This window comes from Pollicipes pollicipes, unplaced genomic scaffold (assembly GCF_011947565.3).
Source record: "Pollicipes pollicipes isolate AB1234 unplaced genomic scaffold, Ppol_2.1 Scaffold_4740;HRSCAF=5597_pilon_pilon_pilon, whole genome shotgun sequence".
NCBI classification, from domain to species: domain Eukaryota; kingdom Metazoa; phylum Arthropoda; class Thecostraca; order Pollicipedomorpha; family Pollicipedidae; genus Pollicipes; species Pollicipes pollicipes.
The window spans coordinates 19,615,683-19,639,826 of NW_023596545.1; the positions used below are offsets into that span (position 1 = coordinate 19,615,683).

The 24,144-nt window shown below is 51.3% G+C and overlaps 2 protein-coding genes across 2 annotated transcripts; both read left to right on the forward strand.

Annotated features, from left to right (window-relative positions):
* Positions 1 to 1,614: 1,614 nt before the first annotated feature.
* Positions 1,615 to 18,504, forward strand: LOC119098028 (mucin-21-like). The gene is made up of 6 exons (XM_037220957.1): positions 1,615 to 1,638; positions 3,285 to 3,342; positions 15,504 to 15,641; positions 17,178 to 17,261; positions 18,243 to 18,361; positions 18,448 to 18,504. The coding sequence occupies exons 1-6, from the start codon at positions 1,615 to 1,617 to the stop codon at positions 18,502 to 18,504; spliced, it is 480 nt and encodes a 159-aa protein (XP_037076852.1).
* A 2,063-nt stretch (positions 18,505 to 20,567) lies between these two features.
* Positions 20,568 to 23,796, forward strand: LOC119098029 (uncharacterized). The gene is made up of 4 exons (XM_037220958.1): positions 20,568 to 20,628; positions 20,774 to 20,821; positions 23,482 to 23,597; positions 23,782 to 23,796. The coding sequence occupies exons 1-4, from the start codon at positions 20,568 to 20,570 to the stop codon at positions 23,794 to 23,796; spliced, it is 240 nt and encodes a 79-aa protein (XP_037076853.1).
* The last annotated feature ends 348 nt before the right edge of the window (positions 23,797 to 24,144 follow it).

Genomic DNA, 24,144 nt, shown 5'->3' on the forward strand with positions numbered 1-24,144 from the left:
ATACTATAACCCCATCCTCTGATATCACAGCTGCTGGCAGTGCCACAACAGCAAAGTTTGATTTAAGCACATACGATGGTAGCACCACAGGCATGGCGCCTGTTCCCACCACAACAGCTAGTAGTACCACACACAGAGCATCAGAAACACAAGCTGCTGATAGTACCACATACACAACGTCTGGTATCACAGCAGCTAACAGTAACAGTAGCATTACCACAGTCTCTGCGTCTGACCTTACCGCCACGGCTGCTTATATCACGGGGGCAGGTTCCGGTCCTTCCTCAACAGCTGTTGTTACTATAGGTACCACTTCTGATTCCGCACCAGCTGGTAGTACCACCACACGGGATAGTACCTCTAGTACCGCTTCAGCTAGCAGTGTCTCAGAGACAGTATCTGAGCATGCCACAGCATCTGATAGTACCACAATTACAACTGGCCCCACTGCAGCAGCTGGTAGTACTTCATGGATGTCATCTGGTTTGACTACAGCAACCGTCGGTGCTACAAATAAAACACCTGTTCCTACCATAATAGTTGGTAGGACGACAGCATCTGACACTTCGGCAACAATTCCCGGCACCGCAGTCACAAGTTCTAGTCCTACGACACCAGCTGTTAGAACTACAGAAACTATATCTGAGCTTACTAGGGCATCTGGCAGTACTACAGATCCCATATTTGAACTTACTGCGACGACTGGCAGTACCAAAATGGAAATGCCTGAAGTTACCACGACAGATGGCAGCACCACAAGAACGACGCCCGTTTCTGCTACATCAGCAGATGCCACAACAGCTGTTATTCCCACAGAAATGGCGTCTCATCCCACTGAAGCAGTTGATGGCACTACAGTCACGATGCCTGTTTTTAGCCCTACAACTGCTCGCACTCCAGGCAACACACCTGATCCCAGTACCACAGCGGCTGGTGGTACCAGGGACATGTCTAGTTCTACCACGACTTCAACAACAACATATGAACCCACTTCACAGCCAACTAGCACACATTCTTACTTGCCTGAAACTACACCTCTTACACCTGTCGTGACCGACCAAACATATCAATCGACAACGTGGTCGTCTTCAGCCGCTTCGCCTGATCCGACGTCCAGTCCAGAGGGTGCAGGGACCACATCATCGTCGGACACCTCTGTGTCACCAACTACAGTCTCCACAGGTGGGCTGATGCCGCCTGGGCTGATCGAGGCCGTCTGTCCAGCGGGCGCAAACTTGTGGCCTGATACAGCACCTGCCTGGGCGTTACCTCTGGAAGCTGTCTTGGCGACGGCCCAAGCTTCGTTTCAGATCACCTCAGCGTGATCTGTTGGTCTTGCGATCGTGCTTCAGATCACCTCAGTGTGATTTGTTGGTCTTGCGGTCGTACTTCAGATCACCTCAGTGTGATCTGTTGGTCTTGCGGTCGTGCTTCAGATCACCTCAGTGTGATCTGTTGGTCTTGCGGTCGTACTTCAGATCACCTCAGTGTGATCTGTTGGTCTTGCGGTCGTGCTTCAGATCACCTCAGTGTGATCTGTTGGTCTTGCGGTCGTGCTTCAGATCACCTCAGTGTGATCTGTTGGTCTTGCGGTCGTGCCGCACTTCACTAGGAATGTCTCGCAGGCAGCAGAACGTGGTGAGACCCATTGTGCACGGCTAATTGCTGTGGACGGCTGCAGCAGCACACTTCTTTGTCGCAGGACATTATTACCTCTCATCACATATTTATGTCGCGGCGGCAACAGCCGATTAAGAGACAGCCATTCCATTGTCATTTGCCAAATAGGGAAAACATATGCTTGCCTCCGTGACATTTCAAGAGGTCCCCGTTATGTCGACATGAGGCTCCAACTGACCGAGACAGAGCATTCGATCAGATCAAAAGAATGGCTCAAAATGCGTTCAGGAGAGACCGCTCCGTAGAAGACCCTAGGTGGTCAACAACAGAACCCATTTGCCGAAAGAGGGCTTCAGATGATCCAAAGGAAGTTCAGTCTGCTGCAGAGAAGACCCTATGCAAACTCAGGAAGTTCGGCCATCCCAAGTGATCATCTTCTTCCGATTAGATGTCCCGATTAAAAAGATTGGGAAACCAGCCAGGCTTCGAGAAGGTTTAACTGCGCTATGGGCAGCCGGTGGTCCTTTAATAAAAGTGGGGAAAATGTGAGAAATTGCATAATGGTAGGGATAGAGCATCCCGAATCTGCTGAGTTTTACTTACTCTCTGAACAATATGCTGGTGGAACTGCTCCTCTGTCGCGGTCTTGTCGTAGTCTCCTGTCTTGTGATCCAGTTGAGCTGTAAGGTGATCATAGGCCCGACGCCTAACACATTTGGAAGTCACAACCATTAAAATTATGCAAATTAGCACCGTCTGAGTATTATTGCCTCCAATGTCAACAATGGCCAGGTTCACACGGGTGTTCCAGCGATTGATTATCGCAATCAGACAACTATGCGGGATTTCATGTTGTGCAACGTGATTTCTTATTGTGGTGCTGCTTTACTACTGATAAAACTCATGGCGTTATATGGAAATACAAAATAGCGTAAATGCAAGAGCTCTTTACGATAAGGTTCCCTTCACTTGAGTATATGCAACTGCAAGCTGATATCGATTAGACACCATTTGCTCGACAAAGAGGCACTAACACCCTATCTTTGCATTTGGAGCGAGATACGGCGTGATTGGAGCATTATGCCTGGAGAAAATTGTCCCGGCAGTCTGAACTTTGCAATATCCCTCAACATACGCTTCAGACGCTTTGTATCCAAAAATCATATTTGACATATCCTTGTCGCCCCAGCTGCCCGTGAACCACAGTACCAGAAGCTTATGATAGGCCGGTTTAAGCCTTGGGCCATCCTAGGTCATATATAATGGCCGTGTGGGTGAATGACGTAAAAGTGTCATTTGCGTCACGATAAGAATGACATCTAGAAACGAAAGGTTGCGAAATTTTTAATTCACCTCGATCATGATCACGGCGGATTATTTTCGATCACAATTGTTTGACGTTCCGAGCCTCCATGCACAGCTAAAACGTTGTCTACACCAAGCAAGTCATTTCTGACATTGCATATGCTGAGACATCTGTAGTCACCATTTTCCAGCACGATTTCTAAAACACAGTAATATGCAATAAAATAGTTCATCAAAATGTTGGTGAAGACGTCTAGTGGGTGAAACAACATGCGAAGAGGTGTTTGCCTCCTTTTACAACGGTCGTGAACAGTCATAAGGTTATAGAGTGACTGTACAACTCGGGCCTCCAGCCACAGCTGAAGATCCATGACAAGCACGTCTTATCCGACGGATCACCAAATGCCTCCAGCCACAGCTGAAGATCCATGACAAGCACGTCTTATCCGACGGATCACCAAATGAAATCCTAATCTGTCCCATGGTGTGGACTGAGACAATAAGGTGATAAGTAGCAAGTAGCTTCGTGTAAATAGAATCCGGGCCAAAATATGTTTTTCCTACCAAGAGCTGAAAGCGTACTCTAGGTATCCCTTCAACTTCCTCCATACTTTCCTCAGGGTCAGGAGGGAAGGCGAGCGTGATATTTCTTCCAACCACTGCGAACTTGGACCGAGCTCTTGTGTACTTGGTCAGCATCTGGTGTAAATTTCACGGCTCAGGGGGACCATGGGACCCCCTCCCCCAGCCCTCCTTTGGCCACACCCTCAACCTTTACAAGATACCTTAAACTCATGGATCGCTCGTACAAAATACCTGGAAATGCTGTGCTGCGCACTCGCGACTCCAAACAGGTAGTATGCAGTAGTGACTGCTTTGCTTGCTTGGTTGGTTGCGCGAAGAGAGCCGGCGCCGTAGGCGTCTGTATAGGACCATCTTCAGCTTCATAAGAGGGGCTCCGATCTCAGCGACTTCTAGGGTGTGTTATTAACATTTTTCTTCGAAGATGTTGGTTCGTGCGCCCATTGGGACTCCCTCGCGTATAGGGTCGATATATTCTAATTGTTCGAGCTTTCGGTCAATTTTTTGACAGCCTGGTCTATCGAAAACTCCTACTCAAACGACAAATATCTTCCTGCGAAATGTCAAAACACGCCTCTCTCAAGTGCCGTGAACGACATCGGTATTTGACAAGCGTAAACTTTGTCGGTGGACCGTCACAAAGGTTGTTACAGTGGTGTGCGTGACATTTCAAGGAAATCCCAGCCGCTGTCTTGGATGCGTCTGGCTAGAACATGCGCGCACACAGACAGGCAGACAGACGTGCAGACAAACAAGGTGACCGGAATGTGCATGACAAAGGTGCTTATTTTGGTCATCTAATACCCTTGGTGTCGCATTTCCTCCGAAGACAATGGCAGTTGGACATCCGTTGATATATCCACGATAAAGCTTTGTGGCACGGGAGATGTGTTTGCCTCTTTCAAGGCACTCATCAAAGCGACAGACGTATTACTGGCATGAAAAAACATTTTCAGCGAACAGTTATCACTTAACAATGTGAAAACAATTCTGAAGTGCAACTAATCTGCAGCCGGACGCCTTCGCCACATAAGAAACCTGACATGTGAAACAAAAACATGAAATGACATGGAAACATCCAGAGAAGTACAATACATCATGAAAGCGTTGTCCAAGGAACCAGGATGGTCCAAAGCTCACTGCCAGCCTGCTAATGAAGCCATTTGGCACAATCACACTCATCGCCACAAGCCAAACATCGAAACCAACTGGCGACATACTGTTCAAGCTCCAAACACAGCGGCCGGCGCTTCGAAGACATATGCTATATCGAAGCATGCGTTTCAGGGGAGGCGGCAACAACAGCAGAGGCTGCTTCGCCAGACGTCCTGACCGCCACAAGCCCGGCATTGACGCAGCAGACGCCAAACGTGACATGGGCGGCACCAGCAAATGAAACCGGTTCCACGTCTGTGGCATCTCCAGATTACACGGACTCATATGGAACGGGGGCTTTCACAACCGCACACTTCACCAGTGCGGCGACACCAGGAGCAGTAACAGCAACAGACGGCAGCTCCGTAAACACGGCGGGAACTTCCGTCGGAAATGAAGCTACTAGTGCCGAAACGGCAGGGGGAGAGGTTACAAGTGACGTCACTGGTGACAGTACAGCAGCGGGAGGAGCTACAAGTGACGTTGCTGGTGACGGTGCTGCTGAAACAACCTCACAGGGTACAGTCGTATCTGAAAATTTACTGGAGATTTCCTCAGGAGGGACCACTGCGTCGCTGCTCACAACTGAGGCCCTCTCAGACGGGACCAATGCGCCGGTACTTTCTGAGTCTGCAGCGGAGGTGACCCCAGAAGAGGCAAATGCGTCTACGTCTATTACTGTGACCACCCCAGAAGGAACAGCGGTATCCGTATCGACAATTGCGGCCACTTCAGAAGGGGAATCCATGGCAGCCACCACTGTGGTCACCACAGAAGGCGTAGCTCTTTCTGTAAATACCAATGCGGCTGGGTCAGACGAAACAACTGGACATGTGTCCGCAGCTGGCACCACCTCAGAAAGGACCACCGATCCTGCGTATACGACTGCAGCCCCAACAGAAGGCGCGACTACCTCCGTGTCAGCCGCTGTGGTCACCTCAGAGAGGAGCACAACCTTGTCAGCTACAAGCGATGTCTCGTCAGAACTAACAAATGCACCCTTACCTGACCCCGCGGCCAACTCGGATGGCACAGAAGGACCTGCATCCATGTCCACATCTAGCACACAAGCCACGCCTGTAACTGTTTCTACAACTGCAACTACGTCGGATGGAACAATGAGTACTTCATCCACCAATGTGATAACCTCACACGGTACAACTTCACCTTCATCTATGACCGAGGGTGTATCTTTAAGTGAGCCCACATCAAAGCGGACAACTGCAGCTGAATCTACCACTGTTGCCATTCTGGAAACTTCCACTTTAGGTTTATCGACCACCAGGGTCAGCTCAGGAGCAACAGTTGTGTCATTTTCCACCGATGCAATAACACCAGAAGGGACAGCGACGCCTGCATCCACAACCATGACCACGTCAGGAAGCGCCACTGTCACTGCGCGTACCACAGTGGCAAGCTCAGAAGGGATAACTATGCCTGTGCATACGACTGGGGTCACCTCAGAAGGGACAGCAGTGTCAGCATCTACCGCTGAGGCCACTTCAGAAGTGTCATCTTTACCTGGATCGACCACTAAAACCACTTCAGGGGGAGCAACTGCGCCCGCGTTCATAACTGAAACGGATTCAGCAGGGACAACTGTAACTGCATCCACCGCTGTGTCCACCTCAGAAAGGGCGCCTGCACCTGACTCTACAACCGTGGTGAGCGTAGATGGGACTACTGTACCTACGTCCTTGGTTGAAGCCTCCTCAGGAGGCACAACTGGAGGTGTGTCGACAAGTACCGCCGTCAAACCAACTACAACTGGGCCTTCGCCAACAACGGTGACCTCAGAAGTACCTGACACTACCACTGTGGTGACCGCAGATGGGACTACTATACCTGTGTCCTTGACTGAAGCCTCCTCAGAAGGCACAACTGGAGGTGTGTCGACAAGTACCGCCGTCACCACAACTACAACTGGGCGTTCGCCAGCAACGGTGACCTCAGTAGACGCCACTGTGGCCACCTCGACTGTACCTGACTCTTCCACTGTGGTGACCGTAGATGGGACTAGTGCACCTGTGTTCTTGACTGAAGCCTCCTCAGAACGTACAACTGGAGGTGCGTGGACAAGTGTCGTCGCCTCAACCACTGCAACTGGGCCTTCGCCAACGTTGGTGACCTCAATAGCAACTACTTTGCCTGTATATACCATTCTGACAAGCTCAGAAGGCACTGTGTTGCCTTTATCTTCCACTGCAGCCACCTCAGAAGGCGCAAATGTGGTCACCACGACCGGACCCGTATCTTCAGCTGAGGTCACCTCGGAAGGAACAACTGTGCCCGTACTTGTCACTGCTGCCACCTCAAACTCCGCAACTGCATCTTCATCTACCTTTGAGGTCACCACGAAAACCATAACTGCACCTTTATCTACCACTATGACCACTTCAAAAGGCACAGCTCTGCCTGCATCGACCGCAGAGGTCAAATCCGACCCCGCGGCTGTGCCTGTATCTACCACTGCGACCACCGCAGAAAGCACAGCTCTACCTGCATCCACCGCGAAGGTCACATCCGACCCCGCGGCTGTACCTGCATCTACCACTGCAACCACCTCAGAAGGCACAGCTCTACCTGCATCCACCGCGAAGGTCACACCCGACCCCGCGGCAGTACCTGTATCTACCACTGCGACCACCTCAGAAGGCACAACTCTACCTGCATCCACCGCGAAGGTCACATCCGACCCCGCGGCTGTACCTGTATCTACCACTGCGACCACCTCAGAAGGCACAACTCTACCTGCATCCACCGCGAAGGTCACACCCGACCCCGCGGCTGTACCTGTATCTACCACTGCAACCACCTCAGAAGGCACAGCTCTACCTGCATCCACCGCGAAGGTCACACCCGACCCCGCGGCTGTACCTGTATCTACCACTGCGACCACCTCAGAAGGCACAACTCTACCTGCATCCACCGCGAAGGTCACATCCGACCCCGCGGCTGTACCTGTATCTACCACTGCGACCACCTCAGAAGGCACAGCTCTACCTGCATCCACCGCGAAGGTCACATCCCACCCCGCGGCTGTACCTGTATCTACCACTGCGACCACCTCGGAAGGCACAGCTCTACCTGCATCCACCGCGAAGGTCACATCCGACCCCGCGGCTCTACCTGTATCTACCACTGTGGCAGCATCGGATGGAACAACTATTGGTGTATCTACCAGTTTGATAAGCTTGGAGAGTACAAGTTTACCTGCATCTGCAACAAACATTGTATCTACAAGTGACCCCACCTCAGACGCGACAACTGCATCCGCATCAACCACTGCTACCATTTCAGGAGTCGCTACTGTGAGCGTGTCGACCACTAGAGCTAGTTCAGAAGTAACAGCTGTATCACTCTCTACCGATATGGTAGCATCAAAAGAGACAGCGACGCCTGCGTCTACCACCGTGACCACGTCAGGAAGCGCAACGGTTCCCGCGTCTACCATGGTGGCAGACTCAGAAGGGACATCATCTGCGCCAACATCTACTGCTGGGGTCACGTCAGAAGGGACGTCCTTATCCGTAGCGATCACTAAAGTGACATCCGAGGGAACAACTACACCTGCATCTACAAATCAGACCATTTCAGAGGAGTCAACTGCCCATGCAACTAGCGCTGTAACCACCTCAGAGGGGCTGAGTGTACCTGAGTCCACCACTGCGGTGACCGTAAATGGCACTGCTGCATCTGCATCCCCAACTGACGGCACCTCAAAAGGCGCAACTGGAGGTGTGTCCACAAGTGTGGCCGCCACAACTACGAATGGGCCTTGGTCAACGACAGCAGTAGTGACATCGGCAGACACTACTGAGCCTGTGGCTACCTTTCCGATGAGCTCAGAGGGCACCATTATGCCTGTGTCCACCACTGCCGCCAACCAAGAACGGACAAGTGCCTCTGAGTCTGCCATTGTAGTCAACCCAGAAGGAACATCTGTCCCTGTATCTGCCACTGAATTCCCCTCAGAAGAAACATCCACGTCCATATCTACATCTAAGGCTATCTCAGCAGGCACAGTTGTGCCTGTGTCTACAGATGTCGGCACCACAACTGGATCCGTAACTACAGCAAAGGTCTCTTCGGAAGGAACAACTGTGCCTGCATTGGCCACCTTGGCCACATTTAACACTACAACTGTATCTTCATCTGCCTCTGAGGTCACCAAAGAAGACCTGTTTGTACCTGGGTCTGCAGCTGAGACCGTCTCGGAAGGCACGACTGCGCCAGTATCTTTTCCTGTGACCACCTTAGAGAGCGCAGCTCTGCCTGCATCTACCGCGGAGGTCACATCCAACTCCCCGGCTGTGCCTGTGTCTACAACTGTGGCAGCATGGGATGAAACAAGTGTTGATGCATCTAATAGTTTGCTCACATCGGAGAGTGCAACTTTACCTGCATCTACAACTGACGTTGCTTCTACACGTGAGCCTACCTCAGAAGCGACAAATGTAATTATATCTACTACTGCGGACATTTCAGAAGATACCACTGTACACGGATCTTCCAGTAGAATCAGTTCAGAAGCCACTGCTGCACCGGCATCTACCACTGTGGTTACATCAGAAGAGACAGCGGCCGCAGCATCCACAACGCCGGCCGCCTTAGAGGGCACTACTTCACCAGCGTCTACTATCGTGGAAACCCCAGAAGAGATAACTGTATCTGTGCTGAGAAGTGAGGCCTCCTCAGAAGGGTCAACTGCAGCTATGTCTACCACTGCAACCACCTCTCAAAACTCAAACTGGCCTGTATTTGCAACTGAGAACACCTCAGAAAGTACAACTGTCCCCGTGTTTTCACCTGAGGCCGCCACAGAAGGGACGATGGCCCCTGTACTTACCACTTTGGCCAGCTCCGAAGACATAACCGGACCTGTATCCACCAGTTTGTCCACCGTGGAAAGAACATCTGAGTATGTACCTTACTCTGTGCCCACCTCGGAAGAATCCACTGCGCTCGTATCTACAAGTATGTATGACACAAAACGACTGTTGCACACGAGCATACAACAGAAAGTACATCACGAATAGGTTTGTTTAAACAAAACTACAACACATTTGTTTCATTCCTTGGATCAAATAAGTCGTGCCCATCTTGACAAGTTTCTGTTTTGACGAATTTGCAGTAGAATTAGATTTTCAACATCAGGTGTGGTAAATATTCCAAACGTGGTTCAGCTAATCGCACATATTCTTACAAAAAAGAGCAGGCTGGTCGGTGGCGTTATAGGATAGCAACTGTCATTCCATCCAGCGATATTATTTCTCTAGAAACGGGGTAATTAAGAAAAAGGGTAGGGAGGCGGTGAGCAATGCGAGGACGGGAAAGACACCTTTAAACCTAACTTTCATAGCCATAAACAAACAAGATGTGTTTGGGGTACCGTTTGCGTTATTTTTCTAAAAAAAACCTGGGATGCGGGCCTTGCGGTTTTATGACTCAATCACTAAAATGAACTGGCCCAGTGCTGGCCATAATGTTTGCCAATGTGCTACGTCAGTGCATGTGCAGAACGGAAACCCCTTGTGAAATGGTTATTGTGTGCGGCGGGAACTACGCAAATGGTCCTCGATTTTTTATGGTGACCATACTATGGATAATTTTTGAAAACAAGTCACAGTCCGGTGGAATATCCAGGTATAAATTGCATCATGTCATTCGACATCACCATTGGCAATTTTACTGGCATTGCTGGAACGGTGATGGTGATGACATACGCTTGTTTGCTGCAAGCCGATCAGATTCCGGTGGTCCGATTTTCTCCTCATTTGCCTTGAAGCCAACTTTTCTGACATAAATTACCATTATTTTATAATATGGGGATGCTGTTTCTGTAAAAGTTTCTGCAACAAACGAGCGCTGGCCAAGCGAGCCAAGCTCAAACAATGCCGCACGTAAGAAGAAAAAACCGTCCCGATCTCAGAAGTGTCTCCTCTGTGACGTCACTAGAGCCTACGATTAAACAAGGTGGTGCCTGAAAATGGCAAACAATGTGCAGCGCTCGCGACATGCTTGCGATAAGACCTCGCAAGCGTGCTGCGTCTCAGAGGACCACCAAATATCTCAATGGCGTCACATTCCAGGACTGGATTTCAGATGAGAATTACCTCGTGGCTGAAACGGGCAGGGCGCGCTATAGCGTAGCGTGGTCCAATAACATATCGCTGTCGTTTCAACAGCATTGCCTTAATAGGCTGGTGAGCTTATGGCTTTCAACAAACAATGCTTAGAAAGAGCATTGATGTCGAAGAGTGCCGTCCTTGCAATATATTTCCACGACTTTGCAGTAAACATTTGGATTCCGCGCGCCTGCTCGCAGCATCTACGTTTCTTTGTAATGCATTACATTATATGTTTACAGCACTTCATCTTACCTCTATAAAGATCTCACACGGCACTTAAAACAACTAATTTTGTGCATGGGGGTCACATTTCTTGCTTAATTTGAATCTTAATCCCAGCGATGCTATCTTGAAAAAGCAATGCGTGGTACGGATCTTCTTAAGATGTTAATGAACATCAGAATATCTACACTGGGATTGGCATAGGTGGTTACATAGGTGGCAACGTGGAAACGTGATCGCTAGACTATTTTTACATTATGTTTTAGAGTGAAATCCACTTGCAGCTTGTTTTCAGGCACTGCAATAATAACAATAAAAACATTCTGTTACTGGACCTGAACTAATAAGAGTTGTCCAACCGAACATGTTTGGGAATGGAAACTGCAATCATGCGCCATCTTGCTCCCTCCCGTCATCATCGTTATATTCAACGCCTACATGCCGGGACGGAATGGTCCTTCTCTACTGGCAAAATGCTTCGGTCTGCTCACCAGATTTATGAACTGAGTGCAAACTGAATCAAAGATGCGACGTCCGCCTTTAGAGACCATGCATAAAATACATTAAAACACCAATACACTTATTGTGATATAGTTGATCAAAATGAATTATAGACGCTTCGTTGAACATGATGGTGATTTTGAGCATCTCAGTGCATATATACCAATGACGACACAGGCCTGAGTGAACCGTGTATTGCAGGAACGACAGCATCAGCGGAGCTGAACACTGAGATCGTTCCCGTGACGCCCTCTCCGACGGCGCCTGCGTCCGTGAATACAACCGCCATAAGCACGTCAACTACTACCGGTCCTGCCGCCTCATCTGACACCACTGCTGTTGGTTCAGCAGATAGTGGTGCAACTGGGACCACCACAGCAGCAACAACAACTCTCATAGCCAGCTCTGAAGCCACTTCTGTGACCACAACAGAATCTGTTGCAGCTGGGACATCCACAGGAGCAACAATAAGCTCTGTTGTCAGCTCTGAGACCGTTGCTGTAGTTACAACTGAGCCCGCAACGACTGATGCTGTTGCCGTTGATACAGTGGCATCTGTTACGGGAGAGACTATCACCGTTATGATGACAGGTCTTACAACAATACCCGATGCATCTACTGGGGATACAAGCGAAACTGCTGTAACTGGAAGTACCACCGCTGCTACACTGAGTCGTGTTACCACATCCGAGACCCCCACTGTTGGTACAACAACGCCTGCTGTAACTGCAACTTCTACCAATGCTGGAGCAGGGCCCGTAATTACATCCGAGATCACTTCTGTAGGAACCACAGAACAAGCTCCAAATTGGACTTCGGCTGCAGGAACAAGTCCTGATGCAGTGTATGGGACCACTAATATGGGCGCAACAGGGTCTGTTACGACTGGAATCACAACCGCAACGACAAGGCCTGTTACCTCGCATGAGACGACTTCTATGAGCCCAGTAGAACCTGTTACAACTGGGAATGCCATTGAGGCTACAAGTCCTGCTGCCACAACGGAGGCCAGTACTGTGGATGCATCCGAACCTGTACCAGCTGAAACTGCCACTGCAACATTATCAAGTCTTGTGGCCGTGGGTACAACAGAACCTGCTACAACTGGCACCACCACAGCAGCAATAAGTCCTCTAGAAACAGCTGAAACCGCTGATATGGACGAAACAGAAACGGTTACAACTGGGACTAGAACAGCGGACTTAACAAGTTCCGTGGCCATGTCTGAGACTACCACCATGGGCACGGAAGAACCTGTTACAACCAGGACAAGCACAGCAGCAACAACAAGTCTCGCACCCACATCTGAGACTACTGCTGTCGATGTCACAGAACTCGTTTCAACTGCGAGCATCACCACGGTTGCAAAGGACATTGCAGCCACATCTGAGTCCACCACTCTGAGCACTACAGGAACTGCTGCAGTCGGTACCACAACCGAAGCTTCAACGGCTCCTGTCAACACCTCTGAGGCTATTACTCTGCGCACAACTGGATCAGTTTCTGTGGATACCACTACTACAAAAGCTCAAACAAGTTCTGCAGCTACACCTGTGACCACTGCTGTTGGTACAACAGGCCAGGTTTCAGCTGGGACTACTGTTGGGACAACAAGCCCTGAAGCTACACCTGTAACCACTGCTGTGGGTACAACAGGCCAGGTTTCGGCTGGGACTAGTGCTGAGGCAACAAGTCCTGCAGCTACACCTGTGACTTCTGCTGTGGGTACAACAGGCGAGGTTTCTGCTGGAACTACGGCTGGGGCAACAAGTCTTGCAGCTACACCTGTAACAGCTGCTGTTGTTACAACAGGCCAGGTTTCGGCTGAGACCACTGCTGAGGCAACAAATCCCGCAGCTACACCTGTGACTTCTGCTGTTGGTACAACAGGCCAGGTTTCGGCTGGGACCACTGCTGAGGCAACAAGTCCTGCAGCTACACCTGTGACTACGGCTGCGAGTACAACAGGCCAGGTTTCGGCCGGGACTACTGTTGGGACAACAAGCCCTGGGGCTACACCTGTAACCACCGCTGTGGGTACAACAGGTCAGGTTTCGGCTGGGACTAGTGCTGAGGCAACAAGTCCTGCAGCTACACCTGTGACTACTGCTGTGGGTACAACAGGCCCGGTTTCGGCTGGGACAACTGGTGTGGCAACAAATCCTGCAGCTACACCTGAGACTTCTGCTGTTGGTACAACAAGCCAGGTTTCGGCTGGGACTGCTGCTTGGGCAACAAGTGCTGCAGCTACACCTGAGACCACTGGTGTGAGCACAACAGGCCAGGTTTCGGCTGGGACTACCGCTGAGGCAACAAGTTATGCAGCTACACCTGAGACCACTGTTGTGGGTACAACAGGCCAGGTTTCGGCTGGGACTACCGCTGAGGCAACAAGTTATGCAGCTACACCTGAGACCACTGTTGTGGGTACAACAGGCCAGGTTTCGGCTGGGACTACTGTTGGGACAAGCCCTGAGGCTACACCTGTAACCACCGCTGTGGGTACAACAGGTCAGGTTTCGGCTGGGACTAGTGCTGAGGCAACAAGTCCTGCAGCTACACCTGTGACTACTGCTGTGGGTACAACAGGCCCGGTTTCGGCTGGGACAACTGGTGTGGCAACAAATCCTGCAGCTACACCTGAGACTTCTGCTGTTGTTACAACAGGCCAGGTTTCGGCTGGGACCACCGCTGAGGCAGCAAGTCCTGCAGCTACACCTGAGACCACTGGTGTGAGCACAACAGGCCAGGTTTCGGCTGAGACTACCGCTGGGGCAACAAGTGCTGCAGCTACACCTAAGACTACTGCTGTGGGTACAACAGGCCAGGTTTTGGCTGGGACCACTGATGAGGCAACAAGTCCTGCAGCTACACCTGTGACTACGACTGTGGGTACAACAGGCCAGGTTTCGGCTGGGACCACCGCTGAGGCAACAAGTCCTGCAGCTACACCTGTGACTACGACTGTTGGTACAACAGGCCAGGTTTCAGCTGGGATTTCTGCTGGGGCAACAAGTCTTGCAGCCTCATCTGTGACCACTGTTGTTGACACAACACCACCTGTTGGAGCTGAAGCCACATTTCTGACTACAAGGGGATCAGTAGCCTCATATGAGACCACTGCTGTTGGCTCAACAGAGCCTAATGCAACTGGGTCCCCCACGGGACATACTGCAGGTGGGACTAGCACAGCGGATGCGTCGAGTCCTTTGGCCACATTTGAAACTACTGCTGTGAACAATGCGGGTTCTGTTACATCTGAAAGTATCACCATCGGTACGACAAGTCCTGTGGCCATTTCTGAGACCACTACTGTAGGCACAGCTGAGACTGTAACTGGGGCTACACCAGTTCCTGAAGTCAGCTCTGAGACTGCTGCTGGGGGCATAACTGAAGATGTGGAAACTAATGCTACCGTAGCGGTCACAACAAGTCTCGCATCCAGCCCTCGTGCCGCAATTGCAAAAACGACAGAGCTTGCTGCAGCGTGGACCACGACCACTGCTGGAGAAAGACCCGCAACAATATCTGAGACCACTGCTGAGGGGCCTACAGAGGCAGCTGCAGCTCAGAGCACTACTTCGGCAACAAGTCCTGCAACCGTATCTGAGGCCACCACTGAGAGAGCAATGGGATCTGTTGCAAACTGGACTACCACTGTGATTGTAACGAGCCCTGTCGCCACATCCGATGCTACTACTGAAGATGCGACAGAGCCAGTTTCAACAAGGACAACCACAGTGGAGACAATGCATTCTGTTGCAGCCTCTGAAAACCCTTCTGTGGGAACAACAGAACCTGTTGAAACTACGACGTCTTCCTCGACCCAAACGATGCCTGCAATCACTTCTGAGACTTCTACTGCGACCGCTTCTGCACCAGTCGCAACTGGAACTACCGTGCCGGACAAGACAAGTGTTGTAGCCCTGTCTGAGACCACTACTGTGGGTAGCACAGAGCACGCTGCAACCGAAACCACCGCGACAGAAACAGGACCTGCATCCACATCTGATACCGCTGCTGTGGGCACAACAGGAGCTGGTGCAACTGGGACCGACTCAACAGGTATAACGATTCCTGCAACGACCTCTCATTTCACAACTGTAAGCACGACCGTAACAACAGGTGGGAACAGCATATGGGCAACGTCTGATCCCGCGCGAGTTGATGACACGTTAGGCTCCAGCTCAGATTCCACAACAATAGCCAGTAGTACTACAGGTGCAACGTCTGCCCACCCCACAATAACAGGAAGCCCGGTATCAAGGCTGCATAGTGAAACCACAAATTCTGGTAGCACCACGGGGGATACACCATTAGACGCCACCTTCACATCTGAGACCATGATTGCATCCACAAATAATTTTGTATCGACGTCCGATACCATTATCTTAGGCACCACAAAAGCTGCGGAAAGTGAGATTAGTACAGGCACAATGCTTTCGGTAACATTAGCTAAAACCACAGTTCCGTACACAACAGAACCTCTTATAACTGGGACTACAACAACGGCTGCATCCATTCCCTTGGGAACATTTGAGACCACTGCTGTGCACAGCACGAAGTATGTTACGGCTGGAGGTGACAACGCCGTCACAAGTTCTGTAGCTGTAACTGAGGCCACCACTGAGAGCACAACTGAGCCTGTTCTAACTGATACCACTTCTGAGGCTACACTAGTACCTGACACCGCCACTGTAAGCACAACTGAACCTGTTCTAACTGATACCACTTCTGAGGTTACACCAGTACCTGGCACCGCCACTGTAAGCACAACTGAGCCTGTTCTAACTGATACCACTTCTGAGGTTACACCAGTACCTGGCACCGCCACTGTAAGCACAACTGAACCCACTGAACCTGGTGCCACCGCAGCAGCTACAAGTCCTGAAGCAAGCTCTAATGCCGCTGCCGTGAGCACCACAGAACATGTCGCAGCCGAGGCTGCCATCACGGCTACGGCAAGCTCCGTAGCCATATCCGAGAGAACTACTGTGGTCTTAACTGAATCTGTTCCGTCTGTGGCCACTGCTGCGCATACGACAGAGCCTGCTGCAGCTGGTACCTCTACTGTTGCTACAGTAAGTGCTGTAGCTTTATCTGAGACCATTAATCCGGGAATTACTGAACCGTTTGCGACGACTGAAGATGCCACTGCTGCCACAGCAAGTCCAGCCGGCACATCTGAGATTGCGACCACGGGCGCAGCTGAGCCCACTACAGCTGGAAGTACCACAACTGCCACAGTAAGTCCAGCGGGTGCATCTGGGATTACGATCACGGGCGCAGCTGAGCCCGCTACAGCTGGGAGTACCACAACTGCCACAGCAAGTCCAGCGGGTACATCTGAGATTACGACCACGGGCGCAGCTGAGCCCACTACAGCTGGGAGTACTACAACTGCCACAGCAAGTCCAGCGGGTACATCTGGGATTACGACTACGGACGCAGCTGAGCCCACCACAGCTGGGAGTACCATCACTACCACAGCAAGTCCAGCGGGTACATCTGAGATCCCAAGTGTGAGCGCAACTGAGTCCACTACAGTTGGGAGCGCCACCACTGCCACAGCAAGTTCAGCGGGGACATCTGAGATCACGACCACGGGCGCAACTGAACCTACTGTAACTAAGAGCACCACCACTGCCACGGAACTTCCAGCGGACACATCTGAGATCACGACCACGGGCGCAATTGAGTCCACTACAACTGGGAGTACCACCACTGTCACCGCAAATCCGGCGGGTACATCTGAGATCACGACTGCGGGCACAACCGAATCTGTGACAATGAAGATTGCCACCACTACTGTGGAATCGTCTGAGACCACAACTTCGGATACAACAGGGCCTCTTGCAACTGGCACGACCATAGTGACTGCCTCAAATTCTTTGGGAACACTTGAGACCACAGCTTTGGAAACTACGGAACCTGTTGCGAGTGGAAGTGTTGCCGCCACCGCAAGTCCTGTGGCCACGTCTAATGGGACCACTGTGGGCACAAATGTACCTGTATCCGCTGAGATTACGACAGTGGTCACCACAAATCCTGTAGCAAGCTCTGTTACTACCACTGTGGGCACATCTGAGCCTACTGAAACTGTCACTGCCACAAATGCTACAAACCCTGAAACCATCTCTGATACTGCCACAGCAAATGCAGTGGAACTTGCTGCAACTGGCACCTCCACGGCTACAACAAGCCCTGTAACCTTATCTGAGAGCACTGCTGTGACAACTACCGAGCTTTCTACAACCGGGACTACCACTGTGGCTGCGCTAGAACCATTGACCACATCAGAGATTTCTTCCGTGAGCACAAACGGGCGTGCGCTGACTGGATCTACCAAACTGGCGACAGCAAGTCCAGCAACCACATATGAGACTACTACCGTAGGCACAACCAAACATGTGGAAACTGCGACCAGTTCAGCGGCCACCGTCGTCCATATAAGCACATCTGAGATGACTGATGTAGACATCCCGGAACAAGCTTTAACTGGTACTGCCGGTGCAGATACCACAAGTTCTGTAGCCACATCTGAGACCAATACGTTGGGCACAACACGCCTCTTCGCAACTGGGACTCCATCAGCTGAGGTCCCATCAGCGACAACACTGCTGGTCACTGCTGGAACCACAACAGAAGCTATCGCTACCGGGACCCCCACATTGGCAGCAAATAGTCCTGCCGCCACATCTGCGACGACTGTTGTGGGCATAACAGAACCGGTCTCAACCGGGACTACTGCGGTGGAGGTGGCAAGTCCTGCCACCGAACCTGCCGCACGCGAGCTCACCAGTGTCACCACAAGTACTGCGGCCACATCTAAGGGCGCCACCTCGGTGACAACAGAATCAACAGCAACTGAGACCACCGCAGCAGCTACATTAGGCTCTGTGACTGCATCTGAGGCCCCTGTTGCGGCCAGTACAGGACCGGTTGCAGCTGGGACTGTCGCAGCGACAAGCCCTGCAGCCACATCTGATGCCAGTACTGCAGGCACAACAGAACCTGTTGCAACTAGGACCGACACCGCAGGTACATCGGAATTTGTACTGACATTTAAAACTTCTGCTGATGCCTCATCCCCTACAACAACATCCCTACAACAACAGTTTCATTACACGGTCAAAATTATATCTCACCATAGCTGAAAGTGACGTACGTTCCTTGTTTTATCCCATCGTAGTAAGCAACAATATCTATGGTACAGGGCTGGCTTCCGCAGTCATTTTACCACTTCCATCGGCCAATTCTTTATCAGTGAGAGATGTCAAAACCACAACTGCTGATGGTCGCACAGGGCTGATGTCCGATCCCAACACAACAGTTAAAGTTGTCGCAGACACAACTTCTGCCTTCACCACAAAACGCGGTGGCAGCACGGGTCTAACGTTTCATCATATTATGTGATCAAACGTTGCTGTAGACAGCATCCCTTGGTATGTCCGGGTCTATTTTTTCACGACAGCCGTCACTACAGATTCAAGATCTAACCCCACTCAAACAGCCAGAGGCGCGGCTGAAACGGCATGCCACTCGACTGTGACTATCAGCACCGCAGTTGGATGCCTGGTGCAAGTACCACCGCTGCTATCAGCGCAGACTATCAGCACAGCAGTTGGATGCTTGGTGCAGGCAACACCGCTCCTACCAGCGCAGACTATCAGCGCCGCAATTGGATGCCTGGTGCAGGCAGCACTGCTGCTACCAGCGCAGGCAATCAGCACAGCAGTTGGATGCTTGGTGTAGGTACCGCCGCTGCCACCAGCGGGGCACTGTAGCGGCGCATCACTTCACGAGCTGGAAGCACGAGAAGAGTAACATCTGACTAGTCTGCAGCAGTGGCAGCACCTCTCGGCGCACTGGGCAACGTCAAGGGATAGCACTTAACATCTCACGTCCGGCTATTTCAGTAGAGCAGCACGACATGGAAGACCGCAGGTGCAACATCTGGCGCCACAACATGTTTGGGAACAGAAATAACGTGATGGTATTGCCGTAGCTGGCAGTAACACAGAAACAAGGGGTGATGACACTGCAACAGCTGGACGTCACATCAATATCTGATGGCGCTGCAACAGTTGAGGATATTCCAAGACCCAATGATACCACCACAAGTGCTGGCGATACAACAGCAAAAACGTCCAACGCCAATACAGCAGTTGTAGTACAGAGACCATGCCCGGTGCGCTGACATCAGCTGGAGACTCGAAAGCAACATTTAATGCCATCAAAAGTGCGCTGTCCCATCTCGCCAACAGATAGCACGGGTGCCGAACTTGATAAAGTTCTCGAAACAACGCCTTTCGTGACCGATGACCGACAGCTGCCCACAGCCTCAACCTCACATCGGTGACTGATGGCTGTCAGCAGACTTATGGTTGCGCCGGTGACCAGTTCAGAAAACGCGGGCATCAGCTCCACTGCGATATTGGGTACATCTGTATCACAAACTTTGGCCACAAATGGCCTGATCTCCGCGGTAGCGATTGGTCTCCTTCTTCTCATTTGTCACTGACTTGGTCCAGTGGACCCATGACCCACGTGCTAGCCGGAGCTCGGCGACCCAGAGAAGCAATGGTCGGAGGGCAGATGAGGACACTGGTTTTGTTGCGCGATGAAATCCGTGTTTTAAAAGCTCCTTTACTCGTGCGCTTTATCTGCCCGGATGTAGCAGTCCTTAACGAGACGTAATTTGCTATTGGTCCGCTTTCGCAGACATCCATTAGACGTCTTATGTGAGTGAATGCACATAAAAATATGGGAAAGAGAACGTGTGGAATATAAAAAAACATTTCTTTAACCCCCATCTTCAAATCCAAGGTCCCATATCTTTTCAGCGGAAGTGAATGTTCCTTGAGGCGACTTTGAATGGTTGGTTTGCCTGGAACGTCTCGGGGAGCTAGAATAATGAGAATTATTTCGTGTATTCCTCGATGGCCCATCACATTTGGTGGATTGCAAGCGAATTACTGCGTCTTTCCTACCAATATAAGTATTTTTCGGGGGGGGGGGGGCGCTGCACATGTCGTCATGCGTCCTTGTATGGAGCGCCAGCGACTGCGGAGGTCATATCAGCGCTCAGGGACAACGGAAACACCTGAACTGAAACCCGGACCCCCCACATAGGAGACCAAGGCGTTAACAATTCGGCTATCAGGCCCCCCGCAACATAACGTTATAAAAAGAAAAGAAAAGCAAGGTCCCGCTTATCATAACAAAGGTACAATTATTACACACGCATGATTTGTAGGTACAAGCGACCACCCGCCAAATATCTTTCGCTTTTAAAGCGCCATGTAATGCAGCGTGTTTTGGAAAATCAGAATTGAAAAAGATTAAACCTGATTGGGAAGGTTACAACTTAAGCTATATCCAATATAACCATATGTCTGTGACCATGTTTAAGACCATGGCGCGTTGAACAATTAATCTGGATTAATAGCAAAACCATCTGTATTGTGCGATTTTGATCAGGGGAACTCTCTGCTTTCTACAGAGCTCACTTTCACTCAGCACATTTCTCTTATTTCTGGCAATGCGAATGGCTGCGCAATCCCTTGTCATGTGCGCTCACGTGGTCGTTATCATCCAAAATATCTTTAACTTCTGCAAGTCATAACAGTTTGCAGCTTGTAGCCATGCATGTTTACATAACATCAAGTTTACGTTCAGTGTCTTTTATTTTACTTGCGTAGAGATCACGTGCAAAATCCTCCCTTTCCCATTCTGACAAACTGTTGGCTTAAAAAAACGTAGTTGAGGATTGATAATCAGACTTATGGGCTTTGTCAAGCTTCAGGCATTCGTCATCCAAAGTCCGGTGTTTCCAGGATTGTAAATAACGAGTAAATCGTGGAGGTGCGCCGAAAAGTCATATTTTTATGTAGTATTTCACGTTTGTCACATATGATCTGTGGAAGCAACTTATCAAAACAGATTCAGCTAATATTCCGAGGCGCTTGGTAGCAAATTATCCAAATCAGCCTTCGGGGAAACGGCTAGTATTTCAAAATGCGCAGTAGTTGCACGGAGTTGGATATTGTCGTGACCGTGCACTTGCTTCCGCGCGCATCCAGATACAACATGTATCTGATGGAACCATGCGTTGCAGGGACGACAGCAACAGCGGATCCAAATACTGAGGTTGTTCCCGTGGCGCCCTCTCCGACGGCACCTCCGTCCGTAAACACAACCATCATCAGCACGACGAGTTCTGCTGCCTCATCTGCTGCTGCTGCTACTGGCGTAACGGGACCTCTCACAACTGTGATTACGGATGCTCCTGACACCACAGGGTCTGCTTCAGCTGGCACAACTGCAGCGGCTAGCACAGGACCGACAGCATCGCATGAGACGACCACTCCTGCCGACATATCCGGACCTGTTCCAACTGGTACTACAGCTGATGCAGGCGCTATAACGCTTGCTACAGATAGGACAACTACCGTGACTACAGTCGTTCCTACAACTCCCGCGAGCACGCTCACTGCCGGCACGATGGGACCTATTTCAACTGGAACCACAGCTGGTGCTGCCACAACAGGGTCCATTTTATACGTAACCACCACAGCAGGCCCTGCAGTCACATCTCAGATCGCCACAGTTGCCGGTACGGCAGGACCTGTCATGGTTGAGACCACTACCGTCCATACGACGGGGTCCGCAGCAACTTCTGAAGTCACCACTGCTGTTAGCACAATGGGACCTGCTACAACTGAAATGGCCACTGCCACTGATACAACAGTGCCTGTGACGCCTCGGATGGACTCGGTGCCTACAACAGACAGTGCACTAACATCTGAAATGAATATTTCCACTGGCTCGGAGGGACCTATTGCAACTGAAATTACAAATGCGGTTACCGCTGGCCCCACAGTCACGTCCAGGACCACCACTGCCGCTGGCACTACGGAATCTGTCACAATGGCAAGCACCGCCGCGACTGGCTCACTGGGGGCTGCAGAGGCGGGAACCACCTCCGAGGTCACAACAGGTGCCGCGATGACATCGGAGAGCGCTGCTGAGGCTGTAACAACGGGAGCTTCTCCGGCCGAAACCACCACCGTGGCTGCAACAGATTCCACGGGGATGACATCGGAGACTGCTACTGAGGCTGTAACAACGGGAGCTTCTCCGGCCGAAACCACCACCGTGGCTGCAACAGATTCCACGGGGGTGACATCGGAGACTGCTACTGAGGCTGTAACAACAGGAGCTTCTCCGGCCCAAACCACTCCCGTGGCTGCAACAGATTCCACGGGGATGACATCGGAGAGCGCTGCTGAGGCTGTAACAACAGGAGCTGCTGCAGCGGAAACCACCACCGTGTCTGAAACAGATCCCACAGGGATGGCATCGGAGACTGCTACTGAGGCTGTAACAACGGGAGCTTCTCCGGCCGAAACCACCACCGTGGCTGCAACAGATTCCACGGGGATGACATCGGAGACTGCTACTGAGGCTGTAACAACAGAAGCTGCTGCAGCGGAAACCACCACCGTGGCTGAAACAGATCCCACAGGGATGGCATCGGAGACTGCTACTGAGGCTGTAACAACGGGAGCTTCTCCGGCCGAAACCACCACCGTGGCTGCAACAGATTCCACGGGGATGACATCGGAGACTGCTACTGAGGCTGTAACAACGGGAGCTTCTCCGGCCGAAACCACCACCGTGGCTGCAACAGATTCCACGGGGATGACATCGGAGACTGCTACTGAGGCTGTAACAACGGGAGCTTCTCCGGCCGAAACCACCACCGTGGCTGCAACAGATTCCACGGGGATGACATCGGAGACTGTTACTGAGGCTGTAACAACAGGAGCTTCTGCAATGAGCACTACCACTGTGACAACAAGAAAACCCACGGCATTGACATCGGAGACTGCTACTAAGGCTGTAATAACAGAAGCTGTTGCGGCGGGAACGACGACCGTGGCTACAACAGGTCCCACAGGGATAACATCGGAGACCGCTACTGAGGCCGCAACAACAGAGTTTGCTGCATTGGAAACCACCTCCGAGGTCACAACAGATCCCACAGTGATAACATCGGAGAGCGCTGCTGAGGCTGTAACAACAGAAGCTGCTGCGGCGGGAACAACGGCCGTGGCTACAACAGATCCCACAGGGATAACATCGGATATTGCTAGTGAGGCTGTAACAACAGAAGCTGCTGCGGCGGAAACCACCACCGTGGCTACAACAGAACCCACAGAGATGACATCGGGGTCTGCTACTGAGGCTGTAACAACAGGCGCTTCTGCAGTGAGCTTCACTGTGACAACAAGAAACCCCACGGCATTGACATCGGAGACTGGAACTGAGGCTGTAACAGAAGCTGCTGCAGCGGAAACCACCACAGTGGCTGCAACAGATTCCACGGGGAAGACATCGGAGACCGCTGCTGAGGCTGTAACAACAGAAGCTGCTGCAGCGGAAACCACCACCGTGGCTACAACAGATGCCACAGGGATAACGTCAGAGAGCGCTGCTGAGGCTGTAACAACAGAAGCTGCTGCGGCGGGAGCAACGGCCGTGGCGACAGGTCCTGCAACAGGTCCTGCGATGACATTGGAGACCATGACTACGGCCGTAGAAACAGGTGTTTCTGCAGCGG

Coding starts and splice junctions, on each gene's coding strand:
- LOC119098028 (XM_037220957.1), top strand. CDS start 1,615: ATGTCTCGCAGGCAGCAGAACGTG. Junction 15,642..17,177: donor AAGCACGACCGTAACAACAG/GTGGGAACAGCA, acceptor CGGAACTTCCAG/CGGACACATCTGAGATCACG. Junction 17,262..18,242: donor TGTCACCGCAAATCCGGCGG/GTACATCTGAGA, acceptor TGGGCATAACAG/AACCGGTCTCAACCGGGACT.
- LOC119098029 (XM_037220958.1), top strand. CDS start 20,568: ATGGAGCGCCAGCGACTGCGGAGGTCATATCAGCGCTCAGGGACAACG. Junction 20,629..20,773: donor GACAACGGAAACACCTGAAC/TGAAACCCGGAC, acceptor CGCATGATTTGT/AGGTACAAGCGACCACCCGC. Junction 20,822..23,481: donor TTTCGCTTTTAAAGCGCCAT/GTAATGCAGCGT, acceptor CAGGTCCCACAG/GGATAACATCGGAGACCGCT.